The sequence below is a fragment of the Megalobrama amblycephala genome, linkage group LG16 (assembly GCF_018812025.1).
Source record: "Megalobrama amblycephala isolate DHTTF-2021 linkage group LG16, ASM1881202v1, whole genome shotgun sequence".
In the NCBI taxonomy this organism is placed as follows: domain Eukaryota; kingdom Metazoa; phylum Chordata; class Actinopteri; order Cypriniformes; family Xenocyprididae; genus Megalobrama; species Megalobrama amblycephala.
Window position 1 is genome coordinate 27,182,619 of NC_063059.1, and position 27,109 is coordinate 27,209,727.

At 35.2% G+C, this 27,109-nt stretch overlaps 1 protein-coding gene across 1 annotated transcript in view; it reads left to right on the forward strand.

Annotated features, from left to right (window-relative positions):
* The first annotated feature begins 2,545 nt into the window (after positions 1 to 2,545).
* The window catches only part of gipr (gastric inhibitory polypeptide receptor), a 29,971-nt gene continuing 5,407 nt past the window's right edge, over positions 2,546 to 27,109 (forward strand). Inside the window, exons 1-11 of the mRNA XM_048161885.1 lie at positions 2,546 to 3,445; positions 16,198 to 16,357; positions 18,438 to 18,534; positions 18,877 to 18,984; positions 19,315 to 19,436; positions 21,778 to 21,884; positions 22,295 to 22,448; positions 24,812 to 24,971; positions 25,695 to 25,755; positions 25,859 to 25,928; positions 26,538 to 26,626. Of these exons, the coding sequence (XP_048017842.1) occupies positions 16,301 to 16,357; positions 18,438 to 18,534; positions 18,877 to 18,984; positions 19,315 to 19,436; positions 21,778 to 21,884; positions 22,295 to 22,448; positions 24,812 to 24,971; positions 25,695 to 25,755; positions 25,859 to 25,928; positions 26,538 to 26,626 (1,025 nt within the window). The 5' untranslated portion in view covers positions 2,546 to 3,445; positions 16,198 to 16,300. The remainder of the gene's footprint in view (positions 3,446 to 16,197; positions 16,358 to 18,437; positions 18,535 to 18,876; positions 18,985 to 19,314; positions 19,437 to 21,777; positions 21,885 to 22,294; positions 22,449 to 24,811; positions 24,972 to 25,694; positions 25,756 to 25,858; positions 25,929 to 26,537; positions 26,627 to 27,109) is intronic.

Genomic DNA, 27,109 nt, shown 5'->3' on the forward strand with positions numbered 1-27,109 from the left:
GAACTTTGTTTTTGCAATGTATTATAGAATCGCTGAGCTTGGGGGCGGGGAGCGCGAGGATTTAAAGGGGAAGCACGCTGAATCGGCGCATATTTAATGATGCCCCAAAATAGGCAGTTAAAAAACTGAATAAAAAAAAATCTATGGGGTATTTTGAGCTGAAACTTCACAGGCACATTCAGGGGACACCTTAGACTTATATTACATCTTGTGAAAAAGCGTTCTGTGGCACCTTTAAAGGTTGGGTATGGTAATTTTGGAGAGGCTAGCAATAGCAAGCTAGCTGTGAAAGCATATCCCACCTTCCCTTCAGAGGGTCTGCAAAGTCACGCCTCCTCCAAAACACATGAACGTGCACAACCAGAGCAGAGTATGCAAAGCGTCATGAGAGACGCTGTTAAATTACTTCATGTATCAAAGCACAATAACATTACAATAATAATGAACGTAAACAACTTAGAGCTCTGACTTCTACCACCTCACTGCTGCAGATTCATTTTGGGGCTGATGAACATTTTTTGGTCCTGAGACTTCCACAGAAAATATATATGTATAATTTTAAATATTTAGACCACTTGCTATCACTTGCATTGATTGCTATCAGGATGTGAAGCGAGTTTCTACCAGTATAACAAAAAGTGTTTCTGAAAAACATTGCCTAGATTTAACAGAGCTTCATCACTATAGATTTTGATGTGAACAGGCCGATACACTGTTTTATGGATAGCCATAAGTAATTGGTCCACTTTTATCCCAGACTATTCAGTCTCTTTACCCTGCAACTTTAGATTTGCTACTTCTGACATTTATAGGACACTACTATGTTGATTGTTCACCCAATAATGAACATTTGGTCATTCACCCACACTTGTGCCACTCTAAACTTGTCTGACCTTTTTTTTTGGTGTATTTTTTTTTATTCTAACTATTATTTTAAGGGCATCAGAGCTGGTGGTTTAAGAAATGTATACTATAATTTTCCAGAATTGTCAACTGTTTGGCCTCTTAATCTATATTTAACATGTAGATTAACATTAAACAAAGTAAATGAATTTGAAGATCCTGAGATCCTGAATTACTCATTAACCACTTCCAGTACCTGTGACTTTAAAATCGATTTAGTCATCTTTGCCATCTTTATGATCTAGCTCAACTTACTGTAGAAAGTAAACCGTTTGACCCCCTCGAGTCTTAGTACATTATACAAAATGAAAATAATAATTGAAAAAACTGAATGTCACTGTTCAGCTTTTCACAGCACATACTTTATAATTTTCTGCAGATCATGTCCCCATCACACATTGTTTTAAATAACCTATCCCCCTCAGCTGAACTGTTTTGATGATTTAGCTTATTGTGAAACCAGATAATTAAATGCAATCTATTTCTCTTCATATTGAATGGCCACTGAAGCAGAACTAAGTAATATTGGTCTGGATGAAACCTACTGATAATGGTAAAAGTGTCTTAAAATTATTGTCTGGTGCTGTCATTTTTTTTATTACAGCTACATACAGTATGATTATAATCCTCACTGGAATCTACTGTATTTGAAATCTTTCAGTATTCTGATGCAATTTCATTTTTTAGAGTTTTTTAAGAGATATTTTAAGAGATAATAAAAAGCCATCATAGTGGGACTGTGATGATGCATGCCAATCAAAATGTGGTTCTGCATACTGACCCCCTGCTTTACTTACAATTCATTTTGTGACATTGAAGTGTAATCGGTTGTTTTCAAAGGCCAAATAAAGTAGATTCAACTGTATTGTTACGTGGTGGACAGTGTCTCCATCAAACATTCTTCTTTGGCATGGTTGAAACAAAAATATCTGAACAAATGAATTATATTGGAATCGTTTTTGGATTTATTAAGTTATTATTGAGGCTAAACCTAATGAAACTTGTTCTCTCCTGTTTTTTAAAAGGCTTCTGCTTTGAAATTTGTAAGGTATCTGCTAGATGTATAATGACTATATCATGTCTTTGTGTTGCTGATGTGTTGCAATAGACATTAGGCAAAACTGTAATGGTACATTCTACCCTGTTGAATAGATTTTAGTGCATAGGTTCATTCTACCCATTTTAATTTAGACAGAATATTATGCAATATACAGCCCTTTGTAGATTACATAATATTTTGGAAGTGCGCACCCACTCTCTGTCTGACATTTTTGTGTGTTTATGGTGTTGAATTTCCCAGGCACATGTAGTAAATAATTTCTCACACCTGTAGATTTGAATGTTCGTCATTTTCCTTGATTAGACTGATTGACTGTATTCGATAGTTCGATTGACTGTATTCTAGTTCGATTGTTACCCCTTTTTTTCTAAGTCTAAAATAATGAAAATATTTTCATTGTAAAATTTCATAAATTAAGCTAATCAGTTAAGTTCTGGAGCTTGACCTTTTGCATGAAACTGTGATTATACACTCTGTGAATGCATCATGTAGCCTATATCAGAGAGAGTATATTAAACAATGGTGGTTTATCTTAAAAGGTAACTATCATGAATTATAATGGGAACTATTAATACAGATGCACATTCCATCTTGGCAAGTATTTGTTTGAGTCATACTGGGTTTGGTTCATATCACTCTGCTTAGTAATGTCTTTTAATCTGCCATCTTTACTGGTGCAATTGCTTTGGGTGTGAAAAACAGACAAAATCCCTTGTGTTTAAGCCGGGATTACAGGTTAGAATACCAAACCTTCTACACCTTTAGTGACTAAACTGATACTGTTTAAAATTAGAAAGTAAAATGAAGCCGACACATTCATCCCAAATTCAACCAGTAATTGTGCAGTGGATTAAAATGAAATCCCAGTGCAGATTTTCAGGTGCTAACGTAAATGTATAACAAAAACATTTAGCCTGGTGGAAAGTGGGTCATTTTTGATTTAAAGGCTAAATATTAACACTGGGTTTTGCAAAAAGGCAACAGGAATGCTGCTATTGATAGCTAATGATAGATGATTACCTATTTTGGCATGATGAGCAAGCAGAAGGCACAACCATTGTGAGGAAAGTCTTCTAACAATGCAAGCAAACATTTCAATGCCATTTCAGTAGCCTCCACACGATTTAATTCGGTTTAATGATCGATTTAGTTTATGGTGTAAAATAAAGGTTCATTTCTCATAAATTATGACGTTATTTAGGTTCCTGCCCCTTTAAAGAAAAAGAACACCCTTCTGTCTCGCAGTGTTTTATAGGTGGCGCGCATCCACACGCGCTCACAGACGGTCTGTGTGATGGACGTGAGGAAGCGCAGTTTGATTTCTTCTGACTTTTGACTTATTGAAAGATTGATTCCGCCCAGAAGCCGAGCGAAACAACTTTTCTCATTTACTAAGGAAATTGGATTGGCTAACAGCACCATTTCAACACGACCAAAGGAATTTAAAGAACATTTATTATCCAAAACATGTTTCTCTGAACGGTAGGTCGTTGAATATTTAATATTATTGCTACAATTGTGTTATGAGTGTCTATATACTATAATTATTTGTTCTGTAACTATATGCTTAGTTTGAAGTAGGCTATTTAAGACGACTTTGTTTTAACCTGAGTGATAAAAAATTACCTGCATATGGATAAATTGATTTCATGCTTTTGTGCTTATATGGTTCCTGACCAGGACACGCGCTTTTCATTTGCAAATGAATTTAGGCTGTCAATATGCTTGACGTGACTGCTCACTATCGGTCTAATCCTGTCAGTGTTGTGGTATTTAGCATATTATTAATTATTAGCTATTAATCAGAGAAGGACTTCCATTGCTTGACGTATTGACTCAATGTAACCGTGCTCTTATTCTTCGTGACATTTTTATATCAAAGATGTTCATAATAGCATCATTTATTTTGTTTGCGTTCACCTCATTGATGTCTGTTTGAGCTTAAAATCAATGCAAGTGAAACTAAAGCACGTGGAAGAGTCTTGAGAAAAGCCCAAGATGTCTCAGCAGCGGGAAACACGAATCTTTTAAACACGGCTCTATCTATTGTCCATTAGGCCTAATATATTGAATTAAATGTAGCCTATTGTAATTGTAATGTGATTTTCAAATTGGCTAAATAGAGTCACTTTCTCAAATTTTAGATGAATCTAAAGCTGAAGAAGAGAGACTTGAGTTATAGCAATAAAATGTGCTATTAAAATTAAAGCATTACAAATAACTAATGCAACTTACCATTTTATAACATCTGGAATTTTTACATAGTAATGATCATATATGTGAAGTTATCTTTTATAGTCTTAGAAGAGTGTGACCAGGGGTTAGAATTGATCTAAATTGTAATGTGACTAGATAATTGCTAAATAAAAAATAAAAAAATGTATTACATGAACTTCTTCCTCTTCAGTATTTCATTACATTTTTGACACTCTCGGGCATATGCTCTTATTCCTGGCTGTTTTTCAGAAAATGCTGACATTTATGTCCCCGTGACTAAGTACTTGTAGGCTATATAATTAACACTGATATAAATGACAGATATTGAACTTAATCACAGTTTAGTGTACAAAAGATATACTTTATTGGAATATTAGGCAATGTGCATGTCTACATTTACGTTACATTGAAATGGATAATTTAGAAAAAAGTTTGTAGAACAATATAGATATATCTAAAATGTCTAATGCGTTATTAATTAAAAAATATGTGTGAATTATTACAAGGGATGCGAAATTGAAAAAGTTGAATAAAAATGAAAATGAAATGAATGTAAACTTTATGATTACAATTTTTGTGTGCAAATATGAACCCAATTAATATGAGCTGAGTTAAAAGGGGATGGCCTTGGCACCACAGCAGGGGCAGAAAAATACACAGTGCTAAAGTTTTTCAACACTTCGTCATAATCGTTATAATTAATAGGACTGAGTGTGTGTTCATGTGAACATTTTCCGCCCTAAAGTGAAAGCAGTCGGTATGCTGCTCACTCAGTCAAGAGCTCAGATTCTCAAATTATCATTGATTATTCTTTAGAGTATGCGTATAGTAGTTTTGTCTGCCAGCTTACTTGATTTGAAATGTATCAACTTCATGATTTGGTGGCTTGGTTTGAAGAATTGTCTGTTTGTCATGACAGTTCTTGGAAAGACAGAACTGTCTCATTTGATTATTCACTCTGTTTTCAAATCTCCTTCTTCTACTAGCCAAAATAATTTATGTTCCTTACTTTTTTTATTGTCTTTAAATATTAATGTTCACGTTGCTCTCACTGGATACTGGCATCAGTATTTATTCCTGGATCGTACCGTGGTGCTATTTCGATCGTCTTGCTTTGTATTTCACTGGAAATGCCAGACTGATCCTGACCACAACAGCTATAACATTCCTACTTCTGTGGAGTATTCTCAGGAATATCTTGCATTTGCATTTTCCCTTAAATAGAAACTAATGAAAGTTGTTATGAGACTGTATATTCTCAGATGATGTTTTATTTACTCTTGTGCAATACAATGTTATGAGTGGATTTTGCAGTGCAGTTCATGAGTGAATATCGCAGTGTTCTTCTGGATCACTGAATTTCCACCGTATACCCAATTTGAAATAAGGAGCATGCCAGAAAAGAATCTGACACAAGATTTTCTCCTTTAAAATGAGAGAAGTGAAGTTTACATTTTGTGAGGTGAAATGTTTCATGGAGTGTTCTGTCCTACAAAGGCAGAGAAAGAAATGGAAATTTGATTTCAAAACAATCAAAATGTAATAAAAACTACTTTTAAACACATTTTTATTTACTTAAATGTTTGTGTGGGCAATGTGTTTTACCTTTGTAGGGCAGTATTACAATCTGATTCATAATAGGAAAACAAACTTAATTTCTACTAAATTCAGAAGCATAAAATAAATTGATGAGTTTGAAAATGATTGTTTTTGGTGTAAAAGAAGAGGCACATATCTTAATCTTAATTTGTTTTTCTTGGTTTTTTATGTCTTGTTTGAGTTGAGTATTTTATGTTTATATATTTATATATTCTTCTCTACAGCACTTTGGTCAACTTTGGTTGTTTTAAAGTGCTTTATAAATAAAGTTTGATTGATTGATTGATTGATTGACATATCCTGAATGGGGGACTTTTTGGGATGTGTCTCAGTGGAGTTACTTTATGTACTTAACCCTTAAATGCATACCTCGGGTCTTTAGTGACCCGGGACATCATTCACTACCCTCCTCCTCGTTCATTTTTTAAAGTTAGACATCAACCTTCTTGGTATTCCTTAATCAATTCATTATAAATAATATATCAAGAAAAAAATTATAAAAGAATGCCTATTTTTGTATTAATTTTTTTGTAAAAATTGTATAGGGTCGCTAACGACCCGAGGTGTGTATGAGTGTACGTATATTTTTTCTGCACAAATCTTAGATGACGGAATAAGTGCAATTCACCTTTATTCCACAAGGTGGCAATGTCTGATACACAATGCTGAGGTGACGACTCATTCAGACAGAAAACGAAATAATAAGAAAAACATGAAATGGCTCAGCGATTTACTGCAGAGCAAGTACTGAACGCATTTAAATATGACTGTAACTGTTACAGGATGAATCTGGTGAAGCTGTTAGCGATTGAAATATTGATTTTGAAGATGTTGAAAATTAGATAAATTTGAGAATACATTTGAGTTTGCAAATGGGCTCATATTCGTGACCTCAAACATAAAAATAGCCTATTATTTGCTGAATTTACTGGGAAATGAGCTCTGACGAGGACAGTGATGATGGCATAAAACTCAAACCGTGCCCTTTCAAGCTCCAAAAGGTAACAAAATATGCTTTATTTTATTCTTCTATAATTGTTACTCTAATATCAGAGGAGTTTTATATTATCGTGACAGGTAGAGAACCTTCCGTGTTAGATATTGATCCGGGTCAATAAAGACCCGAATATGTAAAAATGATTGGCGAAACAGTCATGCATTTAAGGGTTAACAACACACTCTCATGGCAATTCCTAACTATTTTACATTTTGGTAAAATAGTTTGGCGGTGAACTTGTACGACCATTTATATGTTTTCATACAATCTGCTTACTTTTTTATGGGTGGCCCTTCATGCTTTTTTTCTAAAAATTGTATCAATTGAATCAAATTTTACAAATACAAATTAAACATAAAATATTTACGTTTTCTCATGATATTGGATTGGTACGTCCTATGTATTGTACGTATTGTTTCATAGCAAATATAGTTCAAGTCACTATATTCAGGGGCGTAGGAGCGATTTTGAACCTGGGGGGGACAGTAAATGCCAGGGGGGTTCGGGGGAAATTCCCTGGATTTATATATATATATATATATATAAGCACTAAAATGCAAGATTTTGTGAGACTTTGGTGGGTGGACATCGGTTCCTCTAGGGGGGTCGGGGGCATGCTCCCCCGGAGGAAAATTTTGTACATTTTAAATTTAAATGCATAAATCTGGTGTATTCTGAGAGCAAAATTACGTGACTAGATCAATAAAGAAATTTGTTCTCTTGTAAACAATTTTGTGCTTTAAAAGTAATTTATTTATTGGTGATGGTAGGGCACATTAGTCATGTACACAACATATAGTAGGCTAAATGATAGTTCATAAGTGGTCAAACATGTAGAGTACACATTTAAACCATTAAAAATATGTAGCAAAAGAGGTTACCTTTGTTGAATTAATTTATTAGTGGGAGCCTGTATCTTTGATTTGTTAACCAATCCAGAATGCACTAAACACAACATCTCATTATAGAGAAAAATAACAAATGAATAAAAATATATTCATAAGCTGACCAATAAATAAATAAGTAAACTAGGCGAGTATATAATTCAGCAGCAAAAAATATTCTAGCCTAAAAACTTTGCACAGTAATTTTATAAATCCAAATGTTAATAAAAAGTTTAAAATTACTATTTGTATTATGAAATTAGATTTATATGTAAATAATTATATGTATTTATATTAATGTAACATTAAAAGACGCTTATTTTAAATGTATTGTGCAGCTTTTTAATGGGGCAACAAGCTATAGATACGACAGAACAAAATAGGCTATTAATAATCTTTCAGTGTGCAAAACCATGATAATATGAAACGCTTCAAAACAACAGCAAAAAACCGCTAATGCGCATCCCGGGTGCAGAATGATGTGCTTGAAGCAATATCGAGTCAGAGCGCGCAGTTGTGCTGCGCATTGAAAAGTTCACGGTAAAAGAGAATCCCTGTGTACATCTGACTGTATCTAACAGTTTATTAATCTATGTTTCTTTCATTTTTAAATTCCAGTTATTGTGCGTGTGACACGAATTCATAGTCCTTGTGTTGTGCGATCTAACAGACATCCTGTAGCCAGTATGATGACATCTTCAGAAACAGCAATAAACTCCAGCAAGATAAAGTAATTTTATGCAAATCCACAGCCCTTTATCTACATATCAAGTATTATAATGGAATATATCCCGTGCTGACTGTCGTTACCGAACGCGACGCGCTGTTTAAATGCTGAATGATTGACAGCTGTAGCGGAGGGAAGACGAGTTTCTGACCGTGAACTTATCGATGTATATTTCTTCTGTCCCTCACATGAAGCTATGGAATTGCTTCAGATGACTTTGAATATAGTGCACAAAAACTTAATTGGTGCTAGTCTACTTATTTTGCTCTATGTCTCCCACTTTTGCCATATAAAAGAGCGCAATTTACGGTGCGTGTGTGTGTAACCATAGCGACAAAACGACCAACTTTCGGAACTGCACTTAAGCCTATAATTTCGTTTTTAAAAATTTAAAATTTGCAGAATGGATTAATTTGGAGACTCTGAAATCGGCAGAGATAGGCAGGCAATGCAAAACAAAATCTGACATTGGGAAATAGTGAGGGGGACAAAACTTAGATTTTGAAATGTGGGGGGGACGTGTCCCCCCCACGTATAATGGCTCCTACGCCCCTGACTATATTAATATTATATATATTGCCTTATATTATGAACCTCATACAGCAGAACAATCTGACCTCAAAGAATGATAAATTTCTGCATGCTGGCTTTAAAAAAAGTTTGATATTGTAAACTCTTTGTGGACCAGCTTATAAAAAAACTTGATTTGAGTAATTCTGAATCACTCTCTAAACAAAGAACTGCACAGAGGGTGCATTACAGTCCTGTAGATATAAATAAACTGATACAGCTAATGGAGTACCCACTTTTATCCTTTTTGACCCTTCCAACTTTAGGACTGGTTTTGGGAAAACCATTTTTGATCTTCATAGATCACTTTGAAAGATGTAGTATAGGAATGTTAAACAAGCTGCTTTGAACAGAGAGTGTATGCCATTAAATTCTCCAAATATGCCCATTCTGCATTCCTCTGAGTGGAGAACAACAGTCACTTATCAAACACAATACAGACCTTTGATAATTTATATGAATTAAATCTGGCTTATTGAACTAACAAAGCATCATCTAAATTAAACTAGCCAAGCTAAAATAAGAAAGTATACTTTCAGTCTATGTTTTATGTACGTCTCAGAAATATGCACTTAAGGATACTTGACTTATACTGACAGAAAAGTCTAAGTATATTTGGCCTATACTTGTACTCAATCTTTTGATTTAGATATACTTAAATGTATAATTAAGTATTCTAAGTATACTTGGCTTGTAGTAGTTGTGTTTACTCTTTTGACTGGGTAGCCATTTTTCACATAAACATTGTTTGAAAATATTTATTTATAAAGAAAACAGATATGTTCTTAATCCTGAGTATCTGAATTTTTGTGTTGTCCACTGGTGATGTACATATGAATTTACTTCAAATCTACTTAAAGGGTTAGTTCACCCAAAAATAAAAATTCTGTCATTAATTATGTCATTCCAAACCTGTAAGACCTTCATTCATCTTCGTTCAAGGTATTTTTGATAAAATCGGTGAGCTTTTTGGCCTCCGATTAGACTGCAACATTATTACCACTTTCAAGGCCCAGAAAGGTGTAAATACATCATTAAAATAGTCCATGTGGCTACAGTGGTTCAACCTTAATGTTATGAAGCGACCAGAATATTTTTTGTGTGCAAAAACAAAACAAAAATAATGACTTTATTCAACAATATCTTCTCTTCCATATCAGTCTCCAAAGCTGTTCCCATAGGAAACAGTGCAGTGCTTCCGGGTTCTACATTAGAATGCCGGCTCAGCTGTGAGTAGGACTGGGCGATACAGCTAAAAAATGTATCACAATATGGTATTGATAATTATTGAAAAAAAATGTTATAAACTTTTTTTCAAAAAAAGACCAGTAGAAAAAAAAAGTTTGAATTTAACCAATGCATTTTTAATTAAAGGGTTAGTTCACCCAAAAATGAAAATAATGTAATTAATTACTCACCCTCATGTCGTTCTACACCCGTAAGACCTTCATTCATCTCCGGGACACAAATTAAGATATTTTTGATTAAATCCGATGGCTCAGTGAGGTCTGCATTCACAGCAAAGGTACTAAAAACATATTTAAAACAGTTCATGTGAGTTCAGTGGTTCTACCTTAATATTATAAAGCGACGAGAATACTTTTTGTGTACCAAAAAAACAAAATAACGACTTTTCAACAATATAGTGATGGGCCGATTTCAAAACACTGCTTCGGAGCTTTACGAATCGGATCGCGATACTGTTTTATTGCCCAGGCCTAGCTGTGAGTGAGTGTTAAAAATCAGGAATGGTGAGAGAACATTGTGCTTGGTACATTTTTCTTCAAAACAAACGTGGGTCTTCAGCCAACAAAGTTTAAATCCCATCTGACTAACGCGCATCCCATAGTTAAGTAGGTGGAGAGTAGGTGGTCTGTTGCACTGTTCGAATGCATTCGACCACATGAGCGTTTATACTACAAAAGCAATCCGGTCGAATGCGTTTTCAACTACCTCTGGAAGTGGTTGAAAATGGACATGCTCAAAACGTTTATACCCTGTTTACACCTGTATTTAGCTTCATCCACTTGTGATCTGATCGACCAAAATGCATCTTAATACCAGGTGTAAACAGGGCCTTTGATATATCATGTTCATTCATACAACATAAATTCTGGAGGCCATGAACGTTTTGTGAAAATGATCAAAAATGCTGGCTCTGGCTACTTTAAAAATAAAAATGCTGGTGGGGAAAAGAGATAAAGTATGTTTCAAGTATAAAAATTAATACCTAAATAGAAACATAGTATAAAGTGCAAATATAATATATAAATAAAAAAATAAATAAAAAATATATATATTGTAAATTATGTTATTTTCACTTAAAGAAAACATATAAGTATATTTGCTTCATAAAACTTAAAAGTTTAAGGCAACAAACTTCAGCAGATTTTTGTGTTTTCTCAACTTGTTTTCCGTTTATACAACATTTTTATGCTTGTCAATGTCAAAATGATTGAGATGGCCAATCAAATCAAAGAAGGAGGGCCTTACTGTTCACAGAAGACAGCATGTTTTATGATAGAAATGTTAAACCACATTAAGATATAGTAATGCAATGTAGGCTATTTCACAACTGAATGTGCTGAATTTCAACTTATTAGATATACTGTATGATAAAGAGTGAATGTGTGCATATTTTAAAATAAAATATTATTTGCAAATAGTTTACATTGATTACTTCACAACTACAATTAGACAAATTTCTTCTGTCGTTCTTACTTCTTTTCCTTTACCCCCCCATGGGTTATGACCTTATGTGGCACAGTAGACTGTAAGATACGATGTCCATTTACCTGGGTAATAAATCATGTCTGGTGCATTCAAGGTCAGATTGCAGGCAGACGCTGAGTTATGTAAACAAGTAAATAGCCGTAGCTAATCTGGCTCACTAATGTTGCTGCTGCTTTTAAGATTTAGTTGGTGTTGTACTTACCAGTGTGTGAAGGTCTCTGAGTTTAAGACTGCCTGAAACAACAGCTATTACTCTAAAAAAAACTTTCATGTTCTGTTTCTCTCAAGCTTTAATAAAGTGCAGGACTGAACCCAGATTCTATTTGGGTTGAATTTAAATGAATATAAAAACAAGATGTACTGTTGCTTTCCTAAAATTGCATTGAAATTCTCATGTGTCATAGCAACCAATCACTAAAAAAGTGTTCCTACAAAATAGTGGCTAAATTAATCATAGTTTTGGGTAGAAAGATAAAGTCTGGTCCTCACTGAAGCTCATTCTTACTCCTTGATATGAAATAGGTGATGTCACAACTTTATGGTGCACTGGAGAAAAAAAACCCTGTAATTACAGAATAAAACAGAATAAGATTTAAATTTTACAATTTAAAACTATAATTTACTAAAAAAAAAAAAATCTCAAATATCAATTGGACATCAGTGTGTGGACGTCAATTTGATGTCAAAAAAACTGACATCAATTTGATGTCAAAATATTGACGTCAATTTGAGGTCAAAAAACTGACATCAATTTGATGTCAAAATACTGATGTCAATTTGAGGTCAAAAAACTGACATCAATTTGTTGTCAAAATATTGACGTCAATTTGATGTCAAAATATTGATGTCAATTTGATGTAAAAAAACTGACGTCAGTAGATAAAATATTTACAATTTAAAACTATAATTTACTAAAAAAAAAAAAAAATTAAACCAGTAAATTCAACAGCCCTTTTCTGCTAAATTAGCAAGGTCACATTGCTAATAAAATCTGATTTTTACTTTTAACATACTGACATCCACCATAATAACAGGTGGTAAGAGAAAGCCATAATGAATCAAAGTTCATCACAAGTAGCATTTTCACAGCTGAGGTAAATACTGTTACTAGAAGATGACTAGTGTCATGCACTCAAATACAAAACATTATGGTTACACACATAACACTAAAATAATGCAATAAACATTTACAACACAAGATGTAACATAAAATACAATTTTTTAGAGACTTTATGGTGCAATTTTTAACGAAACAAAATAAAAAAAACAACAACAAAAAAACATCAAATGTGAAGTCTCAAGAGGAATTCTGGAAATGTCAGTTTATGGTTTTTTACTGTAAATTATAAGATGATCTGTTCTTTTTACTTCCAAAAATGGTACAGTTAACAGTATTTTACTGTAAAATTACACAAAAATGTATGGTAAGATCTATTATAGTTTTCCTTGTACAGGAACTTAACGTTAACCAATTCACAAGTTTTTACTGTTGCAATTTTAGTCTTTTACAGTTAAAATTACAATCATTTTACAGTGTGGACTTTATGGTGTAATTTTTGACCATTACATACAAGTAACAGAAATGTTCAAAAGACATGTTTCTGCACAACTGCTCAAAAGTATAGAGATTTTTTTATTTTTTTTTTTTATGAAATTAATACTTTTACTCAGCAAGGATGAAAAGATTTGACATTGTTATAAATTATTTCTATTTTCAAATAAATGTCATTCAAATAAAAAATCAACTTTGCCATTGCAGGAATAAAATACATTTTAAATAGATCACAGTTATTTTTATATTGTAATAATATATCACAATAAAACTGTTTTTACTGTATTTTTGATTTTTTTAAAAAAAAATCAACCTTGGTGAGCAGACTTTAAAAAACATTTAAAAAATTGTACCAACCCCGCACTTTTGAATGCTAATGTAAGTGGGGTGAAATAACATACTTAGCTAAAGTTCAGGGCTGGTAACCTGATGATTGGTTTGAATCCCCCAAGGAGTGAGTTATATCATCATTGTGCTTTTGGCCAAGAAACTTTAGCCCAGGTTGCTCCAGGAGGATTGTTCCTGTATAACTTTAAGTGTACTGAGCAAGTAAATTAATTATGAACTCAATGACTTCTTACCTGCTGCTGTTATTTCATATTGTGTTGTGAGATGAATGGTAATTCTAGTGTACATTATAATCAGCAGGACTTATTTAATGAGTTGATTTGACTGACCAATATTCTAACTGATTTCCAGCAGCCCTGTGATGTTGTGCCTCTCAGCAGTGTTGCTCTGTAAAAGCTGTTGATTGTCTTATGGAAACTGACATGCCTGGTATAAAACACACCTGCCAAGCTTAACTGGCAAGTGAATGTTTTCTCCACTTGCCTTTAAGAGATGTAATGTCTAAAAATCTCTTTTCTTATCCTTAAATGGTTGCTTGTGAAATGTCGGTGGATGTGGCAAACTGACGTGATTTAGAGTCATTCAACTGTGTCCAAGGTTTTGTGTAATTATGTTTTTGGCACGGGCACAAGTGGATATCCTGGATTAAGTATACTTTATGAATTTATCAGAAGAACCTTTAAAGATGATGCAATATAAACATTGCAGAATTGGTTTCTGGCCTTCAGGAGTGAATTGTTGCATAACTCTTTATAAAAGTCAAGGAGCACATCCACTTAGAAGTTACTTGTTTGTTTAAAAATGTGCCCAGAACTGTCATGGTAACAAGACAACACAACCGTTACATAAATAAAGGCTGATGAGATCTGCTCAAGATACTTTAATGAGGTGTTGACTCAAACATCTAGTCCTGGTCATAGACAACAGGGGAAAACGATGCTAAATGCAGTTAAAATAAAATCCTGCTATTAACCAAAATAGGCAACAGCATTTAAAAGGGTGGAGAAAACACTTCCCTTATGTTTTATTGTTGACATTTCTGTATTTTGACACAAATTCATCTCTCACTTGGCCCTCATCATCATTATCAAATTAAAAAAATAGCATAAATACAAATAGGCAAAAATGTCAGGTAAAAGAAATGGTTACAAACATGGTTAAATATGGATTGTGTCAAACTATTTGCAGTAAATTATTCACTGTTCTATTCTGTAACATTTGTTCTATTCAGTTTGTTTCATGCAAATAGTTTTTTAAATAATAAAATTCAATATATGATTGTATTTTTTTAATAACAAAACCAGTTGAAAACTACTGACTCATTGTACCACTATTTAGGGAAACTTTTTAAAGGAGATATTACCAGTTTGCATGTTTATATAATCAACTACCTAACTAATTATATAATCATAATTATCAACTCAAGCATTAAGACATTGCAGACCGCACTCAAGGTCAAAGTGGTCCCCTTTTTATTGAATTATTGAAAATACAGGTGAAGTTTAAAGTGAAACAGTTGGAGTAAACTCTGTCTATTCCCCTAGTAATGTGATTAGTGATTAGATGAATGTCCTCTTCCTGAGTTTCCTTCTCGAAAGTCCTCTGTGTGTTGTGTTTATACCCTCAGCACTTTCCAGCCTGTTTAGCACAAAACCAGCTAAATTATTCAACACCTACCTGGTCATACATGATTTAGCAGGACACTCCCTTATTTACACATCATCGCGATTAAGCATACTGTTTCCTCCTTTTGAGCACGCTTGAAGAGACTTCAGTTCAAATGACCTTCCTCCTTGAACCATTACTGATTAGGTTGAGATTTAGCAGCAGCGTCCGGATTTTATTGACTGCTTAAGGGCTCAGGCAACCAACTGTGACTAAAAGTGAATGTTTATTTTAATCTTTTGAGTGTATTGTTTTATAGTTTGCCCATCCATAATTCCTGTTCAAATACACAGTATTTTTGTGAATGTCAGTTAAATTTTCTCTATGTATTTAATTCTTCTGTTTTGCGCAGTGATGTTTTAGTTGCTTAGGGATGGTCTGATATACTGATAATAAACTGTTAGCGTTCCACTGTACCGCTACACGTACCTTTCAATAGAGACCTTAGGAATGCTAAGGGGTTGAAAATTGTATTGCCCTTAAATTGATGTTATTTAAATTCTATACTATTTTCAAATTCTGTTCTAATTCTATAAATTTAAAATGCTAAAAAGTAGAAAAATACATATATATGTTCATATTCATATTGAGATTTGTTCAAGTATTCATGTTTTTAAATATTACATTTTAATAGGCTGATTTCTATTTCTGTATAGTGACTGACATATATATTTTTTGGAGTATGAGAAGACTGAAGTATGTACAGTATATGTACATGTGAGAGGAAGAAAAGTCACAAACCTTTACATCATGAGAATCGAGGTTGAAGTTAAAGCAGGTTTTGGTCACATGATGAACTTTTATGTGTTGTGCAGAAGATTTAATAGGACCACATAAAGTGTAGACAGACTGTAAGTTCAAAGCTTGGAGCCATCTGGCTATTAACTGTTTTCGAGCTGTCAGATTTCCCTTAGTATTCTGTGCTATGTTTTGGTCCTGAAGGGCGCAGCTGGTGGCCTGCAGGTCTGAAAGAATGGCCTGCTCTGGTTCTGGTTGGACGAGAGCCCAGCTCTAAGATGTCTGGCCTCTGGTACCTGTGTCAGTGATGAAGAGCACCTCCACCATCTTCCTCCTCACTCTATCTGTCTTGTGCAGAGCTGAGGTATTGATCAACATATACATCTTGCAGCAAAAACTAATAACTTATTTGTTAATGCATTTTTTTATGTTCATTTTGAAGGAATAGTTCACCTAAAAAATACATAAATTCTGTTTGTGTGTGTGTGTGTGTGTGTGTGTGTATATGTGTTTTGCTTAAAGCTCTCATATGGCCTGCAATACTACTGATCAGGCATAACATTATGACCACTGACAGGTGAAGTGAATAACACTGATTATCTCTTCATCACGGCACCTGTTAGTGGGTGGGATATATTAGGCAGCAAGTGAACATTTTGTCCTCAAAGTTGATGTGTTAGAAGCAGGAAAAATGGGCAAGGATCTGAGTGAGTTTGACAAGAGCCAAATTGTGATGGCTAGATGATTGGGTCAGAGCATCTCTAAAACTGCAGCTCTTGTGGGGTGTTCCCGGTCTGCAGTGGTCAGTATCTATCAAAGTGGTCCAAGGAAGAAACAGTGGTGAACTGGCGACAGGGTCATGGGCGGCCAAGGCTCATTGATGCATGTAGGGAGTGAAGGCTGGCCCGTGTGGTCCTATCCAATAAATGAGCTACTGTAGCTCAAATTGCTCAAGAAATTAATGCTGGTTCTGATAGAAAGGTGTCAGAATACACAGTACATCGCAGTTTGTTGTGTATGAGGCTGCACAGCTGGAGACCAGTCAGGGTGCCCATGCTGACCCCTGTCCACCGCCGAAAGCACCAACAGTGGGCACATGAGCATCAGAACTGGACCACGGAGCAATGGAAGAAGGTGGCCTGGTCTGATGAATTATGTTTTCTTTTACATCACGTGGATAGCCGGGTGCATGTGCGCCACTTACTTAGGGAACACATGGCACCAGGATGCACTATGGGAAGAAGGCAAGTCAGTGGAGGCAGTGTGATGTTTTGGGCAATGTTCTGCTGGGAAACCTTGGGTCCTGCCATCCATGTGAATGTTACTTTTACATATACCACCTACCTAAGCATTGTTGCAGACCATGTACACCCTTTCAAAGAAATGGTGTTCCCTGGTGGATGTGGCCTCTTTCAGCAGGATAATGCCACAAAGCAAAAATGGTTCAGGAATGGTTTGAGGAGCACAACAACGAGTTTGAGGTGTTGACTTGGCCTCCAAATTCCCCAGATCTCAGTCCAATCGAGCATCTGTGGGATGTGCTGAACAAACAAGTCCGATCCATGAAGGCACCAACTCACAACTTACAGGACTTGCAGGATCTGCTGCTAACATCTTGGTGTAGATACCACAGCACACCTTCAGGGGTCTAGTGGAGTCCATGCCTCGACGGGTCAGGGCTGTTTTGGCAGTAAAAGGGGGACCAACACATTATTAGGAAGGTGGTCATAATGTTATGCCTGATCTGTGTATATTTATGTTACTTTTAGGCTGTGTATCCACCAAATCATTTTTAGCCAGCTGAAAATGGCAGGCGCTCTTCTGAAAACACCTAGCTGCAGGTGCTCGATAGCGCTATGGAAAATCCACGGAGGTGTTACTAGATTCTGATTTCTAGATTTCTAGATTCTAGTTTGTTTCTGAATATAAAAATGTCGAACACAATGTACTTATTTTGGATGAAGAGATGGCTGAACCACATAGAAAGAGAGGATGGTTGAAGTTGTGGTATTTGTCCTCCCCCTCTGTTGTGATTGAATGGCTGCGTAAAAAATGACAGTGATGAGCGCTGCGTTTTACCCAAAGGTGAACATTTTTCAGCTCTTCCCAACCAGAAAAAAAAGGCAAGCACTCACTGTGAAATAAACTCTCAGCACCTTGCCAAGCTGCTGGCATTTTCAATTATGCAGCGCTCTCATTCAATAAATACGCTGCCCATAGGAAAACACTCTTTGGTGGACACACGGCCTTATAGTGCTTTTGCGTCATTTTTAACTTGAAAGCATTAGTCTCTGTTCATTGTAATTACAAGGCAAAAAGCATGGAAAACTGTCAGAATTTTTTGCATGCAGGGTGATAAATTGTGCACAATAAGACCAGAAACATGTATTAAGACAGTAAATAAGGCTAGTTTTGAATTGGTTGTAACCTCATGTGTCTTTCAGAGTGTGAGTGGGAAGACGGTGAAGGACACAGTGGAAGAATGGAACAGGTATCGGAATGAGTGCATCATGAAGATAAGCTCACAACCCACACCCTCGGGTAGGCATTAGCTCATCTCATCTGTGTGTGTGTATGTGTGTGTGTGTGTTTCTGTATCAACATTGGAAAACAGCTAGATGAGATTTACTCTGTATATAAAGAGAAGTAAACATACAGAGAGGAATGTTTCATTGACCTCTCTAAATGTTTGTCATGAATCTTTCTTGCCGTATTAATCTTGCTTGCATAAGGAGTGTCAATAAGGATACACACTTCTAACATAGAATTCAACAATTAGATATACAATTTTATATATAATATAAGCTCTGACAGGAGTGTATAGAGTTATTAAACCTGTCTGGATCATCTTTATATTCACATTAACTCTATTTTCTCCATTAGGTTTGTTTTGCAAAAGCATGTTTGATATGTACGCTTGTTGGACAGATGGAGTTCCCAACACAACTGTGAAAGTGCCGTGCCCTTGGTATCTGCCTTGGTATGATCAAGGTACTGCTGCCAATAATGGCATAGAAAAATAAAAATATGCTTCATAAATGTCATGCAGGTCACCATATTCATTTTTAAAGAGCATCGTTCTTTTAATGTTCTTTTAATTTGTGTATTTTCTAACTAATTTAATCTTCTGCAAGGTAAAAACCATAAGACAGATTTAGAATGAGTGACTGTTATAAATGATGCTATTGGTTTGGTTGTCATTTCCATGACTGTGTTCAGTCAGCACTCAATTAATAAAAAGGTTCATAAAGAAATCTCCAATACTAGACGTGTTTGGATACAGTTACTTGAAGGCCTGTTATCTATCACTGTCCTCTGTAGTGCGTAATGGGTTTGTGTCACGGGAATGTGGTCCAGATGGCCAGTGGCTCACTGTCAACCACAGCCGCACATGGAGAGACCACTCACAATGCAATGCAGATGGCAGCCAGCAGATAGCACAGGTAAAGAGACCCCAAAAGGGTGTGTGAAATTATGAAAAAACCTAAAATGAATGTACATGAATGTGGTTTGTCAGTGGTCCTGAAGTTTTTAGCAGATTGCATTTTCATTCTATGTATTTAAAGGGATAGTTCACCCAAAAATGAAAATTTGATGTTTATCTGCTTACCCCCAGGGCATCCAAGATGTAGGTGACTTTGTTTCTTCAGTAGAACACAAATGATGATTTTTAACTCCAACCGTTGCCGTCTGTCAGTCAAATAATGGTAGTGAATGGGAACTTCTACTATAAGAGTAAATAAAACTTGCATAGACATATCCAAATTAAACCCTGCGGCTCGGGACGACACATTGATGTCCTAAGACACAAAACGATCAGTTTGTGCGAGAAACCGAACAGTATTTATATCATTTTTTACCTCTAAAACACCACTATGTCCAACTGCGTTCAGCACTCGGTTAGTGAGGTCTGATCGCGCTCTGACAGGGGCAGTGATGTCTCGATCTCATTGAAGTATACGCGCGAGACATCACTGCTGTTGTCAGAGCGCGATCAGACCTCACTAACCGAGTTTCTCGCACAAACCGATCGTTTCGTGTCTTAGGACATCAATGTGTCGTCACGAGCCGCAGGGTTTAATTTGGATATGTCTATGCAAGTTTTATTTACTCTTATAGTAGAAGTTCCCATTCACTACCATTATTTGACTGACAGACGGCAACGGTTGGAGTTAAAAATCATCATTTGTGTTCTACTGAAGAAACAAAGTCACCTACATCTTGGATGCTCTGGGGGTAAGCAGATAAACATCAAATTTTCATTTTTGGGTGAACTATCCCTTTAATGTTTCAATAAGAAAACATTTCTTCTTATGCTCACCAATGCTGCATTTACTGTATTTGATAAAAAAATATATATAATTACAACTTAAAATAACTTTTCTATTTTAATATGTTTTAAAATGTAATTTATTCCTGTGATGACAAAGCTGAATTTTCCAGTCTTTATCAATTTACTTCAGTCTTCAATGTCACATGATCCTTCAGAAATCATTCTAATATGCTGTTTTGTTGCTCAAGAAACATTTCTTATTATTAATGTTGAAAGCAGTTGTGCTTCTTAATATTTATGTAGAAACGTGTTTTTTCAGGATTCTATTATGAAAAAAAAAATCAAAATAACAGCATTTATTTGAAATATTAACATATAAATGTATTTACTATTATTTTTGATCAATTTAATGCATTTTTGCTGAATACAAGTACTAATTTCCTTCAAAAAATCTTTCTGACACTAAACTTTTTCTGACCCCATGGATATGCCCTATGGGTGAGATAATTAAAATGTTCAAATATAATAAATGGCTTCCCTAATATGTGCTTTATATTATTAAAAAAAAAAAAAAAAAAAAAATATATATATATATATATATATATATATATATATATTTTTTTTTTTTTTTTTTTTGTCATTTTGAAAAAAAAAATGTTGAAAACTTGTTGAACTTGGTTTAAGAAAAATGTCTAAACAGCTGAGAAAAATATCTGCAGATCAGGAAATAAATATGCATAATTAGTCAAATGAATCATGTAATTGTTTAAATTATCCTGAACTAATTAAATTAGTTTTGTGACTTGAATTGCAATTCAGTAAATTCCACTTCCTGTCATTCAAGTTCAAATTCCAATTTAACTTCCTGTGGTTACCAGTTCATTAAAATTCCAATTCATGAATTAAAAGGGAGTCAATTCTTAAATTCTTCCATAATGACAGCCATTGAAAGCTGCCTCAGGCAGAGAGTAATGACATCTTTATTTTCATGGATCACACTAGCGTGTAATAGCCTATAACTCTGTCAGGCACACCATGTTGTTGCTCAAAACGACTGAAAAAAGTCTCAGTGAAAGAAACCAATTTGATTGTGATATATGCGGAATTTATGTAAAATATTAAACTGGCTGTGTGAATTTTTATGCCGTTCTGTAATTTCATAAACCAAAGCTCTTGGAAAGCAGTCAATCTAGTGTCATTTGCAGAGCTCTGCTCTCATTTCTTACTGGCGCAGCAGACTTTATCTCCTGCTCGCAGTTATTTTTCAGAGCTATAGGCAGCTATTACACGCTAGTGTGATCCATGAATATAAAGATGTCATTACTTTCTGCCTGAGGCAGCTTTCAATGGCTGTCAGTATAGCAGAGTTAGAAAAATGTATGAGTTGCTCTGAAGCTTTGCCTTCATGTCCCACGCAAGACGTCTGAGAAGGTTTTTCTTTCAGAGTAGTCACATGAATTAAATTGGCTCATGTCTGTATAGTGCTACTCTTTCACTCGCTGTCTTCACAGGAGAATCAGATGATGATCTTGGCCTATTTCAGGGTGATGTACACAGTTGGTTACTCTCTGTCCCTGGCCAGCCTGTCTTTAGCTCTCGTCATACTTCTCATATTCAGGTGAGTGACAGCTTTTCTTTAGAAAGGCGAGTAGAACATGGCATGCAGAAGAAAAAAAAACTAGGCCTGTTAAATTGATTAATCGCGATTGATCGCATCTAACATAAAAGTTTGTTTATATGTGCATATATATATATATATATATATATATATATATATATATATATATATATATATATATTGATTAATCGATTTGACAGCACTAAAAAAACCAATACGAAGTTGTTAGACTAATTTATCCTGCAATATGATGAATAAAAACAAAAAAAAGCTATCGTGCTATTGATCGCTCAATCAATGACACTGACACTGAAAGTAAGAACATTAATCCAGGGTTCAGGACTTTATAGTGTGAAACAGTTTAAGTATTTCAAGTGTGAAAAGCCATGTGTTTGTGTGTAATATTGCAGGAAGCTGCGTTGCACACGTAATTACATCCACACCAACCTGTTTGCCTCATTTATCCTGCGAGCTGTGTCCATTCTCACGAGAGACGCACTTCTCATGATAGATGCTCCTGAGTTCAGGGACAACAAAGATGTTTCAATCGCTCTGAGTGACGAGGTAAGCAGAAGTACAGTGCTGACTCTACATTACAGGAATTAGACGCTGCAAAACGTCACTGCAAAACAGTTGCATACAGTGGTGTTTTGAGGCAAAGTCCTCAGTATTTTTTTAATCTTTTCCACCAAGCTGATTGCTCACCAAAAACTGTAAAGATGTTTTCAAGTCATTTTAAGTTTGATTTTGATGTGATGTAAAGTGAGATATCCATGTATTAGAGTTGTATACTTCCCATTAACACCATTATTTATTTATTCAGACCTATTTATGAATCCAGATTGTGCATCAAAATTGGTCATTCAAAGCACAATGGAAGCATTGCCTCCTCCTCTCACATGACTTTTCCCCTTTCATTCTCAGTTACCCCTCACCAATCCCACGGCATGCTTTAAAGGTGCCCTAGATTCAAAATTTGAATTTACCTTGGCATAGTTGAATAACAAGAGTTCAGTACATGGAAAAGACATACATTGAGTTTCAAACTCCATTGCTTTCTCTTTCTTATGTAAATCTCATTTGTTTAAAAGACTTCCGGAAAACACGCGAATCTCAAAATAACGCCGACTGTTACGTAACAGTCGGGGTGTACGCCCCAATATTTGCATATGCCAGCCCATGTTCCCAACCAGAGTTTCCACTAGAAAAAAATGGTGCCGGTCAAAGTGACCGGCAGAGATTTCGTTTTCCGGACATTTTGATGATATGCCGGTCAAATATCGCCTCTTAATTAGTCAAGTTGAGGAAAACTGAAAGCAGTTTATGTAACTTAAAAAATGACATAATCAGGCCATATATGCAACATGTTTATTAGCCTAACTTTCAAATAGATGGAAAAAAAACTCAAATTATTCGACCCTCTTGTGAATCCGTTGCGTCGCAGCGCGAACAGAACATTTTTTCGTTACCATCATCTACCTCACATCTTAGCCATGGGAACTTGTCACTCCATTCCGACCGATACGCCCTACACTTCGGCTTTTTCTCCGGTGATGGCGGAGCTGTCTGGCTCTGGACATCTGAGGCTTCAGGCATCCCTGATTCAGTATCCTCCTTCGCGTCTGGCCTCTGAAAAAACTTTTTTCTAGTCTGCCTGGGCCTGGCCATATTTGAAACGTCTCTCAATAGTTCGTGGTTTAGGTCTATATTATAGCCGTTAGGCGTGCACTTTATTTGAAATGCAACATGCCATGTTGTTTAAAAACTTTCAAACGGTCGATTCAGATTGTGTTAGGGGGGCGGGGCCGGGATTATTAGGCAGTTTTAATCTGACAATTTGACCGGAGAGATTTAATTTTGTCGGACATTTAATTTTTTTCCCGGCCAATGTCCGGTAATTACCGGACAACGGAAACCCTGTTCCCAACATTATGAAAGGCATTAGACAAGGGCAGCCAGTAACGTCTGGATCTGCACAAGTGAATCATCAGACTAGGTAAGCAAGAACAACAGCGAAAATGGCAGATGGAGCAATAATAACTGACATGATCCATGATAACATGATATTTTTACTGATATTTGTAAATCGTCTATCTAAATGTTTCGTTAGCATGTTGCTAATGTACTGTTAAATGTGGTTAAAGTTACCATAGTTTCTTACTGAATTCATGGAGACAAGAGCCATCGCTATTTTCATTTTTAGACACTTGCAGTCTGTATAATTCATAAACACAACTTCATTCTTTATAAATCTCTCCAACAGTCTAGCATTAGCCGTTAGCCACGGATCACAGCCTTAAACTCATAGAGAATCAAATATAAACATCAAAATAAATACTTTACTCACATAATTTGAAGCATGCATACAGCATGCATGACGAACATCTTGTAAAGATCCATTTGAGGGTTATATTAGCTGTGTGAACTTTGTAAATGTGCTGTAATATAATCGAGAGCTCGTGTGGCAGGGAGCATGCGAATTAAAGGGGCGGCGCGCTGAAAAAATCAGTGCATAGTTAATGATGCTCCAAAATAGGCAGTTAAAAAAATTCATTTAAAAAAATGCATGGGGTATTTTGAGATGAAACTTCACAGACACATTTAGGGGACACCTGTGTGACATCTTGTGAAAAAGCATTCTTGGGCACCTTTAAGGGGTCTGTTAAAAGTCATTGAGCTCAGCGTATGCAAGAAACATGTTTCCGCTATAACTTTAACCACTGGTGTCACTGTTGGACAGTTTCACTTTAGAAAATGAGTGATTTATCCACTTTTTAATTTCATATTTTGTAATATTTGCATTGTTTTACCTTTGTACTGTGGATTGTTTTCTCATCCAGTTTTGCCTCTTCGGAGGAAAAATCCCTGCTACAAAACTAAATAAAGTACATTGTTTGGTACAGTAAACCCACATTTAACTCCCACAGGTGATGTCAGGCTGCCGTGTGGCTCAGGTCCTGATGCAGTACTGTGTTGGGGCCAACTACTATTGGCTACTGGTAGAAGGTCTATATCTTCACAACCTGCTGGTGCTAATGGTCTTCTCAGAGAACAGTTACTTCTGTGTGTACCTCTTCATCGGCTGGGGTGTGTAACTTTACAAACTCATTCCACTCTTTTTGTAGAACAACTGTCATGACAATAAGAGGAATACTTTTACAATTTAAAGGGTTAGTTCACCCAAAAATGACATTTCTGTCATTAATTACTCAACCTCATGTCTTTCCACAACCGTAAGAACTTCATTCATCTTCTGGAAAAAAATTAAGATATTTTTGATGAAATACAAGAGGTTTCTGATCCCCAAGAGAAAGCAACATAATTATTACATTCAAGTTGCACTGTTGATACAACGTAAATATCATAGGAGAATGACAAGGAAAAGAGGAAATTGTTGAATAAAGTTGCTATTTTTGTTTTGTTTTTGCACACAAAAATTATTCACGTCGCTTCATAACATTAAGGTTGAACCACTGTAGTCACATGGACTATTTTAACGATGTTTTTACAACCTTTCTAGACCTTGAATGTGGTAATTACATTGCTTTCTCTTGGGGATCAGAAACCTCTCGTTTTTCATCAAAAACGTCTTAATTTGTGTTCGGAAGATGAATGAAGGTCTTACGGGTGTGGAACAACATAGACAGAAATTTCATTTTTGGGTGAACAAACCCTTTAATATAAATACATTCTGTATATTTCGATACATAGAATGAGTTTGAACAATTACAACAATTAAATTATTATCATTTTTTTAAAGAAAGTAAAAATTAAATGTTAATTTAAGTTGCATCTGATGTTTTCTGACAGGTACACCTGTGCTTTTTGTGGTGCCTTGGATAGTTGTTCGTTATTTATATGAGAACACTAGGTAAGATGGGCCAAAAGTCTTGATGCAACAGCTTCCTTTCATTTTGGTTAAAGATTAAGCAACTTTGGTTAAGCATTACAAATGTCCCTACACATTTCTCAAGGTGCTGGGAGATCAACGAAAATATGGCATATTGGTGGATCATCCGAACACCAATCCTTTTGGCAATCTTAGTGAGTTTACCTCAGTTTGTCTTAAATTTTAACTTGTTCTCTGATTGTATTTATAGTCATTCACATAGGCTTACATTATATGTGTTTACAGATCATTTATTTCCACTGAATTCTATACATTTCCCACTTCTGACCTGTGTTCCAGATAACTCAGAACTTAGAATTCTCCCACCTTCATTTAAGAGTAACCTATGGAACATTGCATTAGTTGCCACCATCTTGGAAATGACATCAAATGATTACATAGTCGGGGTTGAAAGATCTGTCATGACTTTACTAATAGGATTTCTGACCTATGTTCCAGTGGTGATTTTGAGTGGAAGGTGGGAAAATTCCAAGTTCCAAGTCACCTTGGACACATTGTATGAATAACCAGTTAAATATACTGTCACTCATGCATTATATATGGATGACTCATTATTCTAGAGCATTGTGTTGAGGAACTGTTTTTCTGCACTCCGGAATTATTCTGGCTAGGCTTGAATGAATCCATCACACTCAGTTGGAATGATTTATTCAGTTTTCTGCATTCTTGTTTGCTTTTACTTTGAGCATTCTACATGTAATTATTTATATATAAAATTTGAAAATAATGATCATATTTTGCAGGTGAACTTTTTCATATTTATAAGGATTATTCTGATCCTCATCTCCAAATTAAAAGCACATCAGATGAGATATACAGATTATAAATTTAGGTAAGAATTTGTCTTATTTTAAATAAATATATTTTCAACAAATGAATTTTTATTATGTTCATCAGTATCTGTTAGTCTGTTTATTTTCTTTTTCAAAATTGCTACATAAAACAACCTGATCTGCTTGATTTTTTTTTTTTTCTTGTACTCGGTATTTCTGTCTGATTTCATCCATGTTACGTAAACAGGAACTGTGTCACATAAAATGCCTCAGCAAATGCTTCATCCCCTTCTTCAAATGCCAGCCTTAAGGGCAGCATGTGTTTTAGGGAGCCGTTTTTTCCCACCAGAGACTACATTTCTGGCTTTTAAGCTTAAATTCTGCTTTGCCATAGTGGAATAAAACATGGATTGAAATATAGCAAGCACATATGTACTTGGTAATAATGATGGAGGCTAATTAGATTCTTGATTTACTCACACACAGTGCCTTACTATTGTCATTTTATCTTCCTATGAAATCTCTCTTCAAAATTTTTTTAT